General features: G+C 49.1%; 1 protein-coding gene across 4 annotated transcripts in view; it reads right to left on the bottom strand.

Moving 5' to 3' along the window:
• The window catches only part of PTPRG (protein tyrosine phosphatase receptor type G), a 712,847-nt gene that overhangs the window by 75,498 nt on the left and 617,376 nt on the right, over positions 1-19,973 (bottom strand). For 3 of the 4 annotated variants that reach the window (XM_078442876.2, XM_060631468.3, XM_060631470.3), the window contains one exon: positions 9,803-9,935. In XM_078442876.2, coding sequence (XP_078299002.1) covers positions 9,803-9,935 — 133 coding nt within the window. The remainder of the gene's footprint in view (positions 1-9,802; positions 9,936-19,973) is intronic. The other variant, XM_078442875.2, reaches the window with a different exon arrangement.

Here is a 19,973-nt window from a genome sequence, read left to right as displayed (position 1 = left end):
GGGGCAGAGACAGAGGGAGACACAGAATCCTAAGCAGGCTCCAGGCTCTGAGCTGTCAGCACAGAGCCCGATGCAGGGCTTGAACTCACAAGCCGTGAGATCATGACTTGAGCCGAAGTTGGATGCCCAACCAATTGAGCCACCCAGGCACCCCAAAACAATCCGGACTTCTAAAAACAGTGTATCTGCGAAATAAAACAGGTGTAGGGGCCACCTGTTTTTGACCTCTATTTGGGATTACCTTTCTTTACCTGCTTATTTACCCCATTAGCCTACATGCTTTCTGAAGACTGGAACTCTGTCTCCTTGCTGGATGGCCAGTGCCTGGTACAAACTAGATGCTTAAGAAAGGTCTTTGAATGAACAAACAACAAAGGAAGGAATAAACAGGCCAGCCAGAAAGGGTCTCTGGTGAACAAAAGCCAACCCTAGGTATGAGTCCCTCTAAAACATTCAAGCTCTGTGATGCCGGAAAAGTCATTCCCTTCCTGGAAGTGGTCTCCTCCCTTGGGAAGAAGGTGGACGCAGTCCTAACACCTTGGCTAGCACCTGCTTCAGCTCTAAGGTTAAATAATATAGCATTTGCTTTGTAGCAACTCAACAGTTATCGGGTATGGGGATGACCCTTTGCTATCTGTGCACAGTCACATGCATGGGAGAAATCACTCTTAATGGTATCTGTCTCCTTTGTGACCTCCCTGGGATGGAGGGGGATGTATGCCTAAATCAAATCAAGTTACTGGAGAGTAAACTGGGAAGTATTGGCTGCTAGAGCAGGTGGGTAGAGAGCATGTACCCAGGCTCATGGCAGCTCTGTCATTGTTTCTGTGGGACTACAGGAGGGATCCATGTTCTACTGGGGCACATGTGGTCAGTCATTCTTTGAGCAGGAGAGGGCCATTACCACACGCCCACACTCAGTGTTCACCTGTATCTGTTTGGTGGAGCCTCCATTACGCCAACACAACCCCCTCCCACAATTAGGGTTTGCATCTCCTCCCTCATATTTTTATTTTTGATAGAGAGAGGGGGACAGAGGATCCAAAGTGGGCTCTGTGCTGACAGCAGTGAACCTGATGTGGGGCTCGAACTCACGAACCATGAGATCATGACCTGAGCTCAAGTCGGGCGCCCAAGTGACTAAGACACCCAGTCACCCCACATCCCCTCTTATTTTTTACACTGTCTTCCAAAGAACAAAGCAAAAAATCATGTCAATAAAAAAAAATTCACTTGTTTTTGTGAATAGCATTTTATAAAAGTAAATGTTTATTCATTTTTGAGAGAGACAGAGAGAGAGCGAGCGAGGGAGCGAGTGAGCAGGGGAGGGGCAGAGGGAGAGGAGAACAGAGGATCTGAAGCAGACTCTGTGCTGACAGCAGCAAGCCCGATGTAGGACATTAACTCACAAACCATGAGATCATAACCTAAGTTGAAGTTGGACGCTCAACTGAGCCACCCAGGTGCCCCTTGAATGGCATTCTTAATGAGGAAGGATCAACACACGGCAAAATTTCTTCAAGTGTAAAAGGTGGGCGTAAAAGAGATCTTTTAATCTGCCCATGGCGCTAAATCAGTGTTGACTCATCTACCACAGAATTTACAGACGATTCAACCATGTGCTCAAGGGGGACATCAATTTCTCAGATCAGAGCCTGAAATTCTAACACCAAACAAACAAACATGGGTCAGATGTTAATACTGCCACTTGGAGTTTCCATTTTTTCTGCTCCAGAGTCCTTGTAGTTAGCTCAGCCCTATCTGAATCTGAGAATTAACGTTGTTCTACGTTTCTGGAAAGTTCTTTAAGCTAGAATTATGATCCATAATATTGATGTTCAACTTGTCGTCAAGGTAAGATAGCACTGGTTAGCTGGGATAAGAAAGAACAAATAGGTTATCTGATTCAATACCAAAACTGACTCTGTTTCTCTGACCCCTGAAATTACAGTTGGTCCTGTAAAGTTTCTTCCATGTGATTCTGGCAAGTCCAAACCACAGGATCTTTTCAACAAGTATGTGTTATGAAAACAGGCTATGGAAGGAAGTAAATGCCTCCTGACAGGCTACTCCTCATTTAGGCAAAATAATGTAATGATTAAGCCTTTAAAAAAAATTCTTTTTTCATTTTTAGAGAGAGAGCACATGTGGGAGAGGGAGACGGTGAGAGAATTTTAAGCAGGCTTTATGTCCAGCACAGAGCCCAACAAGGGGCTCGATCCTACGGCGCTGGGATCATGACCTGAGCCAAAATCAAGAGTTAGAACTCACCTGACTGAGCCACTCAGGTGCCCCAAAATAAAGTGATGATTACGACAGTGGGCTATGAGATGGTGGTTCAAATCCAGAATCCACCAAAGATTAACACTGTGACTTGGGCACGTCTACCTGATTTCACCAAGCCTTGGTTTTCTGATGTGCAAAACGTAGTAACTCCTAGGATTTGAACGCTGATTAGGGAGCAATGTAATCGCTTAGCACTTGTGCAGTATGGTAAAAACCCAAAAGATTCTTGGCTCTCAAGGCCTTACGATAGCTACTGTAGAGGGGGGAGATTTGGCTCAAAGAGAAAAGAGCTGCCTTCAAAGCAGTTGTCCTCTGGATTGCAGAAAAATTTTTTTTAATGATCTCGGCCAATACTCACAATCCTAAATGGACACTGACGTCTTGCTCACAATAGTTAAGCTACGCTACAGAGCAAGTTCATAAATAAACAAGTAGTGTGCCCAAGCACAGTGACTGGACAGCCTGCACAGAGCTCTTCGCCCGGCATCTACCTCAAATTATGCAAATCAAAATGAAACCTTCCAAAAACTCCCCCTTCTTTCTGAGTGGTAGCAGCTGTGAGGCTCCCTGTCTTTTCAGGAACGTCAGCACATTGGTGCCATGTAAACAGCTTGTCTTGGGAAGACAGGGCATCGGGAGCTCTTGGAATGCGTTTCCTGACTGTTAGTAATTCAAAGGTGCATTTTGTTGCCGTCCTGAGTAGTAAGGCCAAAATGGCCCACTTCAAAAATTCTTCCATGTATTGGCTCTCCCTCATTTCTACATAAATGATTACCGCTAGGAACCATTGCCCGGTTGATATGGATTACGATATTTAAACGGCACACACAGGGCACTGTTTTCAAAAGGCAGCAAGCTGTGCCTGTTAGTGGATTTTTCATCAGTTTCATCTTTATTAGCTGCCCTATAACCCTGACCTTTGTTCCAAAACATCTATTTCTTCTGAACTTCACAGCGACTTCTGCATTGCTATGGATGTGGGTTCCTATAGCTCTTCAATACAGCCCTATGCAAGAAGCATTTAACAAAGAACTGTAGCATCCTATCTCTAATATCTATCTGAGCGAACCAATATCGAAAGGTAAGTTTCTCCCACAAATCCGTGTTGCCGCCTATAAAAATACTGCTCAAAGAGTCCCTAGTGGCCCTCTGGGAATCTTTTCATTGACAAAAAATTAAAAAATACAAATCAGGTCGCTGCCATATTTTTTTCGTTCGGGCCAAATGTGAAATAATGAGATGAATCTGATGGTTGGCCTCCAAAGTTGTTCCTTCAAGGAAACATCCCCTTGGCCAAATGATGCCAGTGGGTCTGAATATTTAAAGATACTTCTGGCAGCACTCAAGGAATATCCATGTGCTCTCCACCTTACCATGTATCCTGGGGGCTGTGGGACTACCTCTGGCCAACGGTGAGCCAACGGTCCTGAAGGATTCCACTTCTGGGCTATGCAATTGAGAACGAGGTGCCTCCTTGATTTTTTTTTTTAATCCCTGCTGAAGCCCCTTGGGAAACATTTGTCCCAGAAAAAGAAGCCCCAAGTGCAAGAGAGCTGCCCAGCTCCATCAGTCTACACACCGATGACCAATGAACTCTGTGTTTTAGACCACTAGGGTGTTGGAGAGTGTCTGTGGCAGCTAATGAACCTTGCTCTGATGAAGCCGGTCATGAGTTAATGAGGCTGACCACCGGGCTTCAAGAAGAGTGGGCTGGCTAAGTCATGCCTTTAACCTAGTTACTTAGGGATCTGCTCTTCTGGAATTGCTTTTAGGCCCACTGGGAGCATCCCCCAAACCCATTTCATTAACCTTTCCTTTTTGGTCCAACATGGTTCTGTTCTCCTCAGTTGGTTCACCTACATTTATACTCTACTGAGCTCCAAACACATGACTTTGAGCTATTTCTAGGATAAATACTTGGCACTTCTGAGATCATTCCGAAGAATGAACTCTAGAAGGAAGTTCCAAAAGCTATTTTCAAGCCATGTTTTAAGCAATGACACATGACTGGAAAGTATACAGCCACACACTGATTATGTGTGAGGGACAGCATTCATTTAGATCTGTAAATCTGGTTTTGTTAAAGAACTTCTTTTCTGGCACACCACGACCCAGAAGTGAATTTTTATTTTTCACTAAAGTCAGGGATAACACAGCTATCACTGCTTGTTTATCATGCACCAGGCCCTGGGATAACCATTTTCCAGAGCACACACCTACTCCTCACGGGAGCCCAATGGGCCCATTTCTGGACTATACTGCAGATGAAGAAATTCTCAGTTCTTCTTCCCACTGGCACCTCTCCTAAGGGGCCTTTTCAAAAAGTTGGTTCACAGTGTTCTATTAATTTCAGGTGTACAATATAGTGGTTGACCCTTCCTCACATCACCTGGGGCTCATCATGACCAAGTGCACTTCCTAAGGGGCCTATAAATAAACCTTCCCCCGTTGCTACCCCCCAGTGAAATTTTAATACCAATAACGTGCTGTGCTTTTGTGTACTACATGTGTATCTGTGCCTTAAAAGAGTACGTTTTTTCACCTCCCAAGAACTCATGTTCACCCACTTGGGCATAACTGAGCCCCTGCTAACAACACATGCTCTGAGGCCATGGGTCGTGAGCGGTGGATCCTGGCTCCAAATCCAGGCTGTCTGCCTCTGGGCCCAGGCCGCTCCCTCACCGCTCCCCAAGACTGCCTCTTTCTCATCTTGCCTTCCTGTAGCTGTGGTTCCTTCACACCCTTCCATCACGCTTAGGCTAAGGCACATATCCCTTTGGGCGGCACCCCATGTCTTTCACGATCTGGCTCTCGCTGTCCCCCAACTCCAGTGACAGTGAACCCCAGATGCCTGCTTACGATCCGCCAGATTCTCTCCGGCCCCATGCCTGCTCACCTTATTCACTAGGCTTAATCTTCAAGACCCAGCCTGGGCATCAGGCCTCCATGCAGCCCTGCTTTTGTGCTCTCCTGGCGCTCTGGATGTAAGCCTCCAAACGTCCTCCATAGTTGGGAGGAAAAGGGAGTGGCCCTTCTTCCAGTCCATGGCACATGCATGCATGACAGCAGAGTCCTCGCTGAGAACCCTCGGCTGGCCGGGCTGAGCTCGCACGCCTGCTTTGTTTCTTTCCTACTACCCACATGTGTATTTCTTTGCTATCCAAGTCAGAATTCTTTTTTCTTAACAGACACCCCTCTCCCCCTGGTTCTAATTTCGCCACTTCTTTTGAAGGTTGAGACACTGGCTGCTTCTGTCTACCTGGCACCTGCATCTGGTCACTTTCCGGGCCCTGGCGGTCCTTTGGGAAAACACCCATTGTCCAGTTTTGTGCATGTGATTCCGATGGCAAAGACCTCACTTCTGGGCTTTACAGTTCATTTAAGAGCCAGGCCTGACAAAAGTCCTTAATGCCTCCAGCAGGCTCAAGGGGTGAACAAATGACCTGAGTCAGTTCTAAGAGACACCATATTGGGGCTGAGATGGAACACTTAAGGGAATTTCTCTTCCCTTCCACGGGGATGGGAGGGTGTATGTCTCATGTGGCCCAGAGGCCACCATGTGGAAACAGAGGGCCTCAGAGAAAAGCCCACACGGGGAGAGCAAATCTGAGACAAGAGGGAGAGAAACACAGGCACACAACACAAGCCGAGCCCTGCTGTTCTGTCTGGTTCCTTCTCGCCAATCTAGCGGGGCCTCGTGCGCCAAACTTTTCAATTCTGTGAATCAACGGATTTTTTCCCTGTGAGCGTAAGGCCGCTTGAAATTGGTTTTTGTCAAGTCCAACACTGTGGATGCTGCTGCTGCTCACTGCTTGGCCCATAGCGGGCACTCAACCAACACTGGCTCCTCTACCTTCCCTGGCCAAAGACAGCAGGGGACGCTCAACAGGAAGGCGCTGGCACAACAGGCCCACTGACCCCACCTCCCATGGATTTGGCCGAATGTCAGTTGTACTAAGCTATCATGGGATGTATGTGTGAGACACGCGTCTTAGTGGTTCAAGAAGGTTATGGATTCTAATGTTTATTTATTTTTGACAGAAAGAGAGAGAGAGAATGAGCAGGGGAAGGGCAGAGAGAGAGGGAGACACAGAATCCGAAGCAGGCTCCAGGCTCTGAGCGGTCAGCAGAGAGCCTGACGCGGGGCTGGAACCCATAAGCCACAAGATCATGACCTGAGCCGACGTCGGACTGAGCCACCCGGGTGCCCCGAGGAAGGTTATGGATTCTAGAATGAAAATGCCTTGTATTCAAAACCAGGGTTCACCCCACTTCCTCCAGGACTCTGGGCCAGTCGCTGGACCTCCCTGAATTCCCAGTGCCTGATTTTTTAAGTGGGATAATAGTACCTGCCCTAAGATTTCTTTGGAGAATCACCTAAAACGGTGCCCCCCAAGTGCTCGGCATGGTTCCTGGCACTAAAAGGGGACTCGAAAAACCTTAGCCAGCACTCGTGGAGAAAAAGAAATCAGAGACCTCAGCTTTCATCCTGGATGCATTCAAATGCAGGGTCCACGATTCTGAGTGACCACACTCAGGGACCAGAACAAGAGCTGCAAACGGTCAGTCCCTCAGTGCAGAAACTGCCACCACACTGAGCCGGCTGGAACCCCTGGGTGCCAGGCCTGCCACTGAGGAAACAATCCAGAAGGTGTTGATCTGCCTCAATGCTCCACTTACGTCAAGTCAGCTTGCCAATCACCCGCTCTCACTGTGCCTCAAAAGGCAGAAAAGCAACACTGTCAAAACCGCATTGCCGGCAGGAAATGCCTGTCTCTTCCGCATTGACCCATTTTCTGTGTGAGCTCCCCAATGCTTCCTTCTTTCACATGAATAAAACACAAAAAAGTTGGGACAGAAAACAGGTCCTGGTCTCCTCTAGGCTGTTCTCCTGCTTAGCTGACTCATCCGTTCTAATGCTAATTCAGTGTTACTTTCCTTCATCTCTAAGAATTTTTCTCTGTCGCATTCACTTTTGTATACGGGCACTCAGAGTCTAGCAAAAGATCACGTGTACAGTCTGCTCAAGTTTAAACTTCTGGTTATTTTTTAAAAATTTATTTATTTTTTAAATGTTATTTTTGAGGGGGAGAGAGGGAGGGAGAGGGGGGAGGGGCAGAGAGAGAGGATCTGTGCTATCAGCAAAGCCCAAGGCGGGGCTCGAACTCATGAACTGCAAGATCATGACCTGAGCCGAAGTCAGATGCTTAACTGCCTGAGCCACCCAGGTGCCCCACTTCTGGTTAATCTAGCTTTCAATACATACACATATAGAAGGAAGACCTAATTTTTATACACAAATCGTTATTATTCAATACATTTTCTATTCAGACTGAGTTTTTCTAAGGAGTATTATCCTTTTCTGATGGGAAAATGCATCTTGAATGGAAGGGCTGTAAAGCTGTCTTTACCCGATTATACAGTCCTTTCCTCCACGTAGCTTGTAGTGTGGACCTGTGTGTTTTGGCTGGCCCAGTTCCCTTGCAGGCTTGGCCACATATCCCATGGCCTTTCTTGGTCAAAGTGATCTATTCTCAGCAGGGGGGAGGGGTGCATAGGACCAAGACGGGCCAATCGCAAGCAGCCCTGAGGTTTTTGCTACAAGTGCTCAGCACGGGAACCGTTTCACACTGCAGCTGGTATACAACGGTCACCGGTGTGGGGCAGCCATGCACCGTCTCCGCGCCTCTGTGGGGAGGGTGTGCAACTCAAACTACACAGTCCCGAGCACGGCCAAGACAGGAGTGTGCACAACTTTTGCTACTTCTACCTACGCAGACCCATGTTCGGCAGCTTCCAATATACCAATGGGCTCCAGACCAGTGTGTGTTTGCAAACCACTTGCCCTGGAGAAGGAGCAACGTGGAGGTGGGGCTAGCGTTCCGGGGCTTATCCCTAACACCATGAAATTTGTGATCCAGCAGGTGTGCAGAACTAGTAGTGTTATAGGTGCCATCAGACACTCAAGGAAGCTGGAGATGAATCCTTATCTCCTGGTTCTACTGAATTTGAACATACGGCCTATCTGCCAGCAGATTCTGTCCATCCCACCTTCAAAATGTATCTAAATCCAATGGATTCCTACCATCTGCATTGCTACCCTCATCACCTCCTTCTGGACTAGTTCAATCAGTCTCTCAGATGGTCTCTTTGCTTCTGCCCCTGATCCTCTCCAAGCTTTTTGCAACATAGCAGCTAAGTAATCCAGAAGTTAGATCATAACCTCCTTCTGCAGCAAATCCTACTTATCTCAGGGTGAAAGGTAATGTAATCAGAATAACCCTCAAGGTTGTACTTGACAGGACTCCCCTCTACCCCATTTCTTCCTGATGCCCTCTCCAACCACTCTCCCCCATGCTCACGTGCTCTAGCCACACTGACCTCTTAGCTATTCCTGAAAAATGCCAGGCACATTCCTGCCTCAGGGCCTTTGCACATGCTGTTTCCGCCACTTGCAACTTGCCCTACATGGAGCCCATTTGAGTGTCTTTGGATATTAGTCCCTTTTAGATCTTAGCTGGATATCCCTTGCCACTTAGGGCTTCTTTAACTACTCTGAACACTCACCATCAATCCCAGAATGCCTCCCCTCTTTCAGATTTAGTTTTCTCCGTTACACACTCGACACCATCTTACGTATCCTAGATTTTACTTACGGGCTTTGTTTATGGTCTGTCTCCCCCACTAAAAAGTAACCTCCGGGAGAGAAGAATGTCTGGCATATAACAGGAGCTCAAAATTAACTGCAGGAAAGGCAAGAAGGAAGCAAGGGATGGAAACAGGACGCCTGCTCATCATAGAGGAAGCTTGTTCAAGGCCAGAAGCCTCCTACACTAGTCTGAAAGGTTAAGGTAGCCAGGCCAACCTACCTTGCTCAGTTAAGCTGGCTTGGAGAAGGTAGCTGAAAAATGCACAACTGTTAAGCAGAAGCTGCAAGAAGACTTCCCAGGGGAAGTAGTGAGAACTAGTTCAAGGACAATGATAATACAGGGAGGACTTAAAATCAGCCGTTTTTATATTCCATGTATTAAATGCCACGGAATACGCTAAAGGTTTCCCTACCACCGGATTTTCAGCAAAAGGCTGTGACAAAAATTTTCAGGTCAAGAAAGGTCATTAGGTAGATACAGCAAAGTGAGAAACGTGGCCCCTGAGAAGCTGGAAACGCTATGAACCTCATTAACTCATTTCCCATAAACTAGAACTTCACATGGAAATGGGATTTGAATCTAGCAAATACCAACGCTGGGATCCGAACCCGGATCTGCCGGATTCCCAAGTGAAAGCTCCCGTGGCACTAAATCTCAAGCTCATCCTAAGTGCCCTGATCTCAGAAGAGGCTCCAGCCCAGCAGCTGCTTCCAGATAGAGCGGATCCCCCCGATGGTGACCCCAGCAACACTCCAGCTGCCTCACCTTACTGAATGAGAAGCCACGGGCTCCCTTCCCCGGGCAGCGTGCTTACGGCAGAACCCAGCCCACACTTCCCCTCTGTGGGTGCAGCCTGGCTTACTCACCTCCAATAAACTAGCACAGCAATGAGAAGGATGAGGCACACGAAGGTCAAGGCTGATACCACAATCAGAGGGATGATCCACTCCATCCTCCCTGGAGAAGGACGGCTTATCATTCCAGAGGTGTTCTTTTCTGCTGCAAAGAGAAACCATGGCAGTTAGAGGAGGGGCTGGTGGAGACGGGGAACAGGGAGCCGGAACAAGATACGGAGCTCTGTTCCAGTTTGGGGTGGTTTCCAGAGGACGGAGTTGCCTGCTTCGGCTACCCTAGGATAAGAGGGGTCACCTGTAGCTGGCACCACTTCCTACCAAGTCCCAACCCAAAAGGCGCTTTTTCTGGCACTGCCTGTGGGACGTACTCGCGGCTAGAGGTCAAGATGTTCTGACACAGAGTTGTGTAAAAGACACACATCCAGCCTCACTCCGAGAGCATGGTGACCCACAGCAGCATTTGGATACACCGAAGAAAGGTGCTCCAGTCTGAAGGCAGCATCGCACTTGCCTCTAGAAAGGGACCAGGGCTGGGGGAGGTGGCCGAGAGCCTCTCAGGGTCCAAACTGCCAGGGCCGGAGGGAGGGCCTGAGGGGTTTTACTAAGATAAGCAGCTACAGCAACAATGGTTATATTCGTCACCTGCTCAGCACCCATCACGGCTTCCTCTAGTACCTGTACCCCATTCTGTTTTGCCAAAGCACCTCTCCCTGAAAGATAGAGTCATAGTGGGACAACCAACCAAGCATGGGACTCCCAGTCTCCCAGGCAAGGGGGGGCGACTGGGCATGGAACTCCAGGCAGAGCAACGGCTCTCACCGTGGAGTCCCAGCCCACGACTCACAAGACTGAATTATAGAACAATCCAGCAGGAACACCCAGAGGCTACCTGCCCAGCAGTTCCTGCCACCCGGATCCCCCGAGATCCCGTTTCTCCATGTTCTCCTCTTATCCCCATCCTTCTAAAAGTTCAAGGACAAGTTGGGATAGGAAGCCATGCCTCGCTCTGGTCCCAGCACACATCTGCCTCTGAAGAGCAGCCCGTCTAGGGGTTCAAAGGAAAGTCTGAAATGACGTAGGCTTTTCTCTGGTCCACAGATACCTCTTACCCAAGCAGCTCTTTCTGCTGGCTCTTGCAGGCCCCGGAGGATCTTCACAGGTCCCCAGGAAGCTCCGGAAGAAACCTACTCTCCGTTAGACCGCGGGGGAGATGCCTGGAAATCTCCAGGTGGCGCAAATGGAGCTCAGATGCCGCGTGGGGCTGGGAAGAGCAGGGGTGCCCGCAGCCAATCATGGGAGGCAGGTGGCGAGAAAGCAAAGGTTAACTGTGATTGCAGGGAGAAGCCCCTGGAAAAATCTACAGCTGGCTGCAGGCTGACTTGTTCTCAGCAAGGATCCTTCTGCTCTGCAAAAAGTAGGCCAGCGTTCAGCCAGCCCAGAGTGTCCCTCTGCAGGGTGGCTTAAATGCAGGGCTCATCAGGCTGGGTTTCCAAGTCATAGAAGGTGGGCTGCCTAGGAAAGAAGGAATTGGCCCTGGGACCAGATTTATAAAGAGGCAAGTCTCCTGAGTAATGAAGACGCGTGTTAGCGAGCTTTTCACTGGCTTCCCCTGGTTTACTTTGATCCCCTCTTTTGTTTCCCGCACGGGCCTGTCAAGACGCAGGGCCAGCCTGATGCCAGCTCACGGGTAAGAAGACAGAGGCAGGCAGGTGAGGTGCACTCTGATGAAAAACCGTAACACGGCACTTCACGGTTTGTAAAGTATCTTCCTCACTGTGCCAGCCCATTTCTCTTGACCCCTCCCTCCACAATTTCTCGTTAGATAGCTATTTGCCAAGTCCCTAGTGCATGCCAGACGGGGTCCTAGGGGATGGAGACACAGCAGGGTGTCAGATGAAAACAGCCCAGTGCCGTGGGGCAGGCATCACGTAAAGGGGGAGAAGCAGACATAAGAACATGTAATTAGGATAAAATGGATGTGATGCTAAGGAGAGCCCAGGGGGTCTGAACAGGGGAGGAGCTGTCCTGTCTTTGGGATTCTGGAGGGGGCTCCTTGACACGGACACCTGAAGGGTGAAGGGGAGTTAGCCAGGCTGAGCGCAGGGGGAGAAGTGTGTTCTGGACCGAGAGCATGAGAACGAGGGGAACCATGATAGAGAGGCAGAGGCCACATCGGCCAGGCCCTATACGCTGAATTAGGAACAGGTTCTAGTCCCAAGAGGATTGGAAGCAGGGTTGTGAGCTGAGGCTTACAAAGATCCTATGTGCCACCCCTCCCTTGACATAAAGCTTTAATAGCAAAGCTCTGGTGAGGCTGAAAGAACCAGTCACAAATGAGAAGAATTTTGCTGGGCTCCAGCAGGGGGCAGCCCAGCCAGGCAATTATCTGGCTGATGGCCGGGAGTATCTTAAAAACCGGCAGGTCCTGTTCATGGAAAACGTGGCGGGAGGGTTGCATTACAGGCCACGTGTCCAAGTGAATTCAGTATCCTCCCTGGGAGGCCTGTGCAAACCGGGTGAAGGTGAACTCCCAATATCTTATTTCTCTCTGTGCCTCTTGACAAAAAAGTACCCTTTGCCTGGGCTACTACAAGGTAGGCAGGCAGGGGAGGAGGCCAAATGCTAACACCAGGTCCTGTTCATCCTGAGACACTGAAAAGGATGCTGGGCCGAAACAGCCCCTCACACCCGTCTGTCACTGCGACACCCATTCCAGTTCCAACAGTCATTGGAAACACCAGCTCTGGGGCATCTCTGCCAACCTAAAACCAGTAAACAATGGCCACCCCAGAATTTCTCAGCCTTCTAAGTCCTGGTCTAGCTGTGAGGGTCAATGGCATATTCCGTTGCCCCAGAAATCTCATGTGTTGGTGGTTGTGTCTGTCCCTCCCTCATCCCCCACAAAGTGAGAGGGCAAGTTTGCATCATGTTGTTGGGGAGCCTCAAATCTCAGAAAAGTCTTGCCAGAGGAGAGAATGGAGGTCTGCAGAGTAGGGGTCTTGAAGTCACAGCCGGCCTGGGGCCGGGTGAGGCTCAATCTCCACTTTCACGACTGAGTCATTCCTCTGACATCTCATAGTGCTTGCATGAGAATTTTGTTTGAGGGGGTGGGGAAGTGACCCTCATCCGCAACACCTTGCCGGGTGAGAGACCTCTAAGAAAATGCTGTCCTGACAGCAGCTGGATTTGTCCAGGTCTCTCCCCTAAAGGCCAGGCAAAAATACAAGTGCTGCTGGACTGCCATGAGAGGCATGATAAAGTTGACCTGATTGTCCTATTTACGGGATTGCTTTGTCCTCGTGGTACCAGGAGCCCGGAGTTTCATCCCATGTGCACACAACCATGTGAAACCGTGTGCCCTGTCCTCAGGAATTCCTCACTGCTCTCAGGGACACCATGGCCTTCCTGCCCACCCATGACCTCCTGCCACTCCCCACCACTGTGCTCCAGGAGCACCCATCCAACCAGGGACCATGCTGGGCCACAGTCCCACCTTTCCACCTTTGGCCCTGCCTTGCCTTCCCACTGCCAGGAATGCCGTTCCCGCTCTGCCCCCAGAAGCTCCCATTGCTCCCTAAATCTGGGTTCAGATACTACCTTCTCCATGAGGCCTCCCCAGGCCCTCAGTCTGTGCTATCTCTGGAAGGCAGAACAGAGTTTCAGATCACAGGTTCAAATCCTGGCTCTGCTACTTTCTATGTGACCTTTTCTTTTTTTTTTTTAATTTCAGAGAGAGAAAGAATGCACACGTGAGTGGAGGAGGAGCAGAGGGATTGAGAGAGAGAGAGAGAGAGAGAGAGAGAGAGAGAGAGAATTCCAAGCACAGGTCTCGATCCCACACCCTGGGATCACCACCTGAGCCTACATCAAGAGTCGGATGCTCAACTGACTGAGCCACCCAGGCACCACTATGTGACTTCTAACCAATAACCTGAATCATTTTGGGCCTGGAGTTCTTCATCTATAAAAAGGGCTAAAATAACCCTGCTTCACGGGGCGGGGTGCAACATTCATTGCACCATTTCATTGGGAAGATACATTGGGTGCATTCATTCCCATTTCATTGGGAAGATACACACAGAACGCCTAGGAGTGTGCCTGGCATTGAGCAATGCTGTGCACCTACCCTCGTTCTCACCAACACCTTCATCATGTACTTCTCTTACTGCACACGCCACACTCCGTTATAACTGCTCTTCTCATTACTAGAAGGTCCCCGAAGGGAGGGCTGACTGCCATCTGTACGTGGAAGAACAGCAGTGAAGCTCTGTCTCCTACCAGCTGTGCAACTCTGGGCACGTGACTTAACCTCTCTGTGCATCAGTTTCCTCATCTGTGAATGGAGAGAATATTGCCTACTATGCTGCGGAGCGTGAGGATTATGTGAACTAGTGCATATAGAACACTTAGAAGGTTGCCTGGCAGCCATCAGCACCTTGTTGATGTTATTGGCGGGATTATCGTCATCACCATCCCTATCCTCTCCCTCGTCAACACCCCAGCAACACCACGCGGATGCTGAGGGCTCCCTGGGTGTCTGCAGAATGTGATCCCCACGTCATATCTGAAAGCCTAAGTGGCAATCACACAGGAGGCTGCCTGTGAGAAGGCACAACCTCAAAGTTTGCCCTGAGATACGACCACACCACACTTCTTGCTGCCCTTTGGGAGAAACGCCTGTCCCGCTGCCTGACTCAACCCGTGGCCCTCGGAGGACAAAGTCTAACAACACAGTAAACTACCAGAAACTACCAGGCACATATAACATGCTGCCTGGGCTGGATATACACTCTCTTGCTCCCATGACTTCTTCAGTCCCCTGACAATCTTCCCCACGCTACAGCCCCCAGAGACTGGAACATACTATGAAATTTCAGCACAACCAACAAACATCCCGCATTTCAGAGTCAGGCAGACCTGATTACAAATTCTGGCTCAGGCCTTTCTAGCTGTGTGACTTTGGATAAGTGACTGCCCGTCTCTGAGCCTCGGGTCCCGCCCCTGTCAAAAGGAGACATGATAATGCTCATTCACCTCTCAGAGGACTTCTAAGGATTAAATGAGATAAACCAATGTGAAGCAGATGATGCAAATTATGGCTAGCTAATTGATAGAGCCAGATGCAAGATGAAATAGGGGGGGTCCTGATTGAAAGTTATTAAGGAGTTTCAAGATGGGGGTGGGGGAGGGTGAGGGCAAGTACAGGGCCTTCTGAGCACAGGGCTCCGTGTGCCTGCCCAGGCCCCATGCTCCTGAGGCGGGCCTGACCGGTCACAGAGGAGACATCCTCCAGGGAACAGTCATTCTTCTCCTCCTTTCTATGAAACCCAGCACCAGTGCTGCCGATGGGGTAAAATCAGACCCTCCCGGTGGCTGGGAGCGGCTCACCTTCCTTCAATGCTGCAACTCGTGGCCCAGCTGCCTACTGAAAGGGCCGAGCCGAACTTGGCTGCCCCAATCCTGGAGAGCGTGCCCCCTCCCCGATGCTCAAATCCTGACGCCAGAAGGAGTCCAGCCCCTTTGGGCTGGTGGAGCTTCTTTCTGCTCTCCGATTTATCCAGATGGGCCGGTGTTCCCAGCAGAACCGGCCTTCGATCCCTGCCCTCCACGGGTTGTGTGAACCCGCAGCCCATCCGTGGGCCTGGCTCGGCGCCCCTCCCCCACTGATTATTATTGGACTGAGTTTGCTGCCAACATTGAATAAGCGATTAGGTTTGCATGAAAAAAAAAATCAACAATGGAAGCTCCTACCAGAAGTGTTTAAGGTTGGCAGCACAGGCCCGAATCCCCACACGGCAAACGTCAGCTGGAAGTGAGCAGAACACTCTTTTTCCAGACAGGGCATGTGTCACGAGTTTGCCACAGTCCTCACTGCTCCCTCATGTCACACACCAGACCTGCCGCCCTCACGCCTGCCCCTGCTGCCAGCTCACTCTAGCCAGCCTAATTTCAGGCTGCAGGGGGGCACTCTGACCCGAGGAAGAGCAGAACAACACGGACTCGGGTAATTTTATAGGGCCTCATCATCAAACGCAAGAATTATGGTGTAAGAAACTCCTGACCAGGATTCGGCAATCACGAACCTGGCTCAAGGGAAGAAGCTTTTTCTGTACAAGGCCCCTTTCCCAATTCAAGATTTATTTCCGAAGACATTTTATTTTTCAACCCATTTGAAACTGACCAGGCTTTGGCTCCAACTGTACAATGGTGCCCGTCCCCCTCCCCCACCCCCCATGAACTTGGACCTTTCCCATCCTCTTTCCAGAGCCGCATCTTGCTGGCGCATGTGTACCAGGAAGAAATGGGACGGGGGTCACAACTTACACCCACCTGTCCCTGCAGCACCATGGCTGTGACGTGCAGATAAAGGGCTGCCAGGAAGGTAAGAAGACGGAGGCCAGGAGACGGAGCCTGCTTCTGAAATGCCTTCCAGATAAAACTTAGAGCAAGATGCAAACTAACCCTCTCTGAGCATTCACAGGAGCGAGGCAAGGATTAATGACCTCCCCGTATCCCTCTCTCCCCTCAGGTTTTATTTCAGCATCCAGGAGAATCTGAGTAAAGTGCCTCCATTCTGCTTTTTAAAAAAATTAAAAAAAAAAAAAAAAGAAAAGAAAAACAGTTTTCAGTGGCATATGTCATCACTGAATTAATGCTGTTTGCCTTTTACTGGCTTGGCTCCCATCCCAGTAGAAGCAAATAAAAACGGAGTACAATGTACTATAAATGCTACAGGCAGTGATACATCAGACGGACCCATGTGAAGCGCTTCCTACCCCACGGTTAGCGCTCACCCTCTGCAGCAGGACAAAACCCCTACGCTGTCAAGATGACAATGAGCTTGGATCCAAGGACCGCCATCAGGAGTACGGGAAAGTGGGACTCTTTCACCATTTAGGAAAGGTCAAGAGAAGGACAAACGGCACACTCATAATTCAGCCTGGTTCAACTGTGGGCGACTTGACTACGTTTGCTCTGGGTAACACCACTCATTAAAAACCACCCACATTTGTGAATTCAGACGCTTAAGAAAAAATCTATGATAAAAAAAACAAAACATAAAATTTACCATCTTAACCATTTCTAAGAGTACACTTGAGCAATGTCAAGTACATTCGCACTGTTGTGCAACCAACCTCCGGAATCTGTTTTTCATCAGCAAAATGGAAACTCAATACCCATTAAACAACAACTTCCCACCCCCCCCCCCCCCCCCATTCCCCAGCCTTTGGTGTCTGTCTTTCCTTCTCCGTCTCTATGGCTTTGACTGACTGTAGGCACTTCGCGCAAGTGAGATCATATATTTGTCTTTTTGTGCCTGGCTTATTTCACTTAGCATAACGTCCTCAAGGCTCACGTACATTGTGACAAGAATCAGAATGCCCTTCCTTGTTGAGGTTGAGTAACATTCCATTGTATGTAGATACCACATTTTATTCATCCATTCATTTGTTTGGGTAACAACCCAAATGGGCATCCCTTGGCTACTGCGAAAATGCTGCAATGAACAGGAATGTATAAATATCTCTTTGAGACCCTGCTTTCAATTCTTTTGGGTATATACCCGGCAGTGGGTTCGCTGGATCATATGGTAAGTTCTATTTGTAATTCTTTTAGGAACCACCATATTGTTTTCTACAGCGGCTGTCCCATTTTACATTCCCACCAACAGTGCACAAGCATTCCAAATTCTCTATGTCTTCGCCAACATTTTGTTATTTTCTGTTTTGTTTTTTTTTTTGATGGTAGCCAAGCAGATGTGAAGTGAAAAGGTGGCTGGTTTTTTACGGGGTTACAAAATTTGTCTTTATTCTTCTTGAGCCCTGACATCATCTACACCATGGCTGCAAAGACATGACTGTCAGTTACAAACACACATATTCTCCTGCAAGGGGCCCTGGCTCTGTGTTCCTATTACCATGCTTGAGCTAGATTAGCGCATCATGTATTTCCATTTATATTACCACCCGGAGTTCTTGTGAATAAGCACTCCTTACCCCCTCACAGAGAGCTCCCTTCATCATAAACAATCAAACAATAGTCTGTCATGTCTATTTCAATTAGGTGTTGGAAAATTGAGGGTGTTTGATAAATCCCAGTTTAATTCTAAGCCCTATGAACAGGCTGGTCCTGATCTACCAAACCATCGCCATAGACGCTTTGTTGCCAACATCACGTGCCTCTGCGGGTCAGCTGGGACACAGGCCGTACACCCTACCTTGTCAAAGACACCACCCCCTACAACCTGAATTCCCGACTCCAGTCTCTTTGGAAACCCACCCATTCTGGTTTCCCACACCAAGAGATACATAATCTGTCCTAGTTCAAAGATCCCTCAGTGGGGAACGCCAACGTCCAAGGGCCCAGACACTTTGTGGGAGGCGACGAAACCACAGCAGCACTGAGTAAACCCCTTGAGGCCACTCCAAGCTAATTTCCTGGGACACTCCTAGGAAGGTGATAGCCAAGAACAGGGGTGATCAAGATGATCTAGAAAACACCTCCGAAGAAAGAAGCCTGACCAAGAAAGCTAGCCCTGGCTGCAGATTGCTTTGGAGAGTCCATACAAGAGTCCATAGAAGTGCCGCCGTAATTTTTTTTTTTTTTTTTAACATAGTTGTGTTACATCCTCTGCTCCCTCGACCTCCGTATACTACGGCTGGGTATCACACACATGATTTCTGCCCTATCTTCACGAGCCCTTCCTAGTACTTATTTTTGTCCTTAATTATTTCTTTCCTCAAGTATACTTTGAAAAGGAAACTTTGTATTAAGAGGATAAATCAGTTTCTCAACCCCAGCACTATTGAACATTTGGGACCAGGTAGTTCTCTGTGGTGAGGGGAGAGTCTGTGTTAGTGTAGGATGTTCAACAGCATCCCTGTCTTCTGCCTAACTAGATGTCAGGAGCAGCCCCCTCCCTAGGTGTGACAACCAGAAATGTTTCCAGATATGGCCAAATGCTTTCGGGAAGAAGGGGGGGACAAATCCTCAATGGTTGAGAACCTCTGCTATCAATAGAAAACTAGTATTTTTTCTAAAATACACATTCAAATATTCACTTAGTAATCAAAATTTCATCTGAAATCATCTTGTATTGCCCACTCGGGATAAGTCCAAAGCCAGAAGGAAGGGAGCACAGCTTGAGGTGGGTTCCCCTGGATCTGGGAGTCAGGGCCTGTGTCCGAGCTCCATCTCATCACATGCTGTGTTGCCTGGGCACGTTCCTTAGGCTTCTGAGCCTCGGTTTCCTCACTGGCCAAAGGTGGTAAGGACAGCACGGTCGCCCAGGTGCTACAGGACTACAAACACACAGCTTGGCTTTTAGCAACAGGCAACACCAGCACAGAACAAATGTGAACTGGTGATGTTACTGTTTCTCTAATCAAAGGTTTTCACGGCAGGGTTCCTTAGAGCTTGAGAGTTCCAAAGGGGGTTCCTTGGGGTTTGCCCAAAGGAGAGGAGGGGTGGCTGGAGCTTGGCACCCTTCACTCTGGCTCAAAGCAGAGAACCAGCCCAACGAACGGACCCTGACCTTTCTGAGCTCATGGTCTGGACAAAAGGAGGCCACGGGCCAGCTCTGGCCTGGAGACTGTGGAATGCTGACCCCTGAACCGGACCACCCTTTTAGCGCCTGGCTCAGAGCTGAAGCAGAGGAGGCAGCGGTGAGCTTTCAGTGATTGAGTGTTGGCACACTGGGGTTCTGAGCAGGAACAGTCTGAAAAAGGACTTTCCCTGATTCAAGGAAAGGAAAATGGAAAACCCTAGCACTAAACGATCACTTCATCCACCATGCCCACCCTGAAATGCTCCTGCTAGGGCACGCAGTACTGCACACATTTCATCGCATCAAATGGTTACTGGGGGTGCCTCCACCGCAACCTGGCTGTGGCTCCCGAGAGAGGCGCCATGTTGGATTTCCATGCAGCACGCAACCCACCAAGGGCTTTCACACCCACAGAAGTCAGCAAACAGAGTGGCTGCACTGAGGCTTCTAATCCTTTGGGTGGGCCTCCAGGGCAGCGGTAACTATAGCAATCAACTCTGTAAGTAGAGGCCAAGTACCCGTTCCCACCTACCCAGCCCAGGCATGGGTTTCATTTGGCCTCAGTGAAAACAAAAACAAGAAAGGAAGAGAAACATGAAGATGTTTTAAAAATTGGAACTCACTTAAAACCTGGGA

This window comes from Panthera onca, chromosome A2, assembly GCF_046562875.1.
Source record: "Panthera onca isolate mPanOnc1 chromosome A2, mPanOnc1 haplotype 2, whole genome shotgun sequence".
Classification (NCBI taxonomy): domain Eukaryota; kingdom Metazoa; phylum Chordata; class Mammalia; order Carnivora; family Felidae; genus Panthera; species Panthera onca.
Note: the sequence above shows the minus strand (reverse complement) of the source record. Positions and strands in the feature narration are given on the sequence as shown.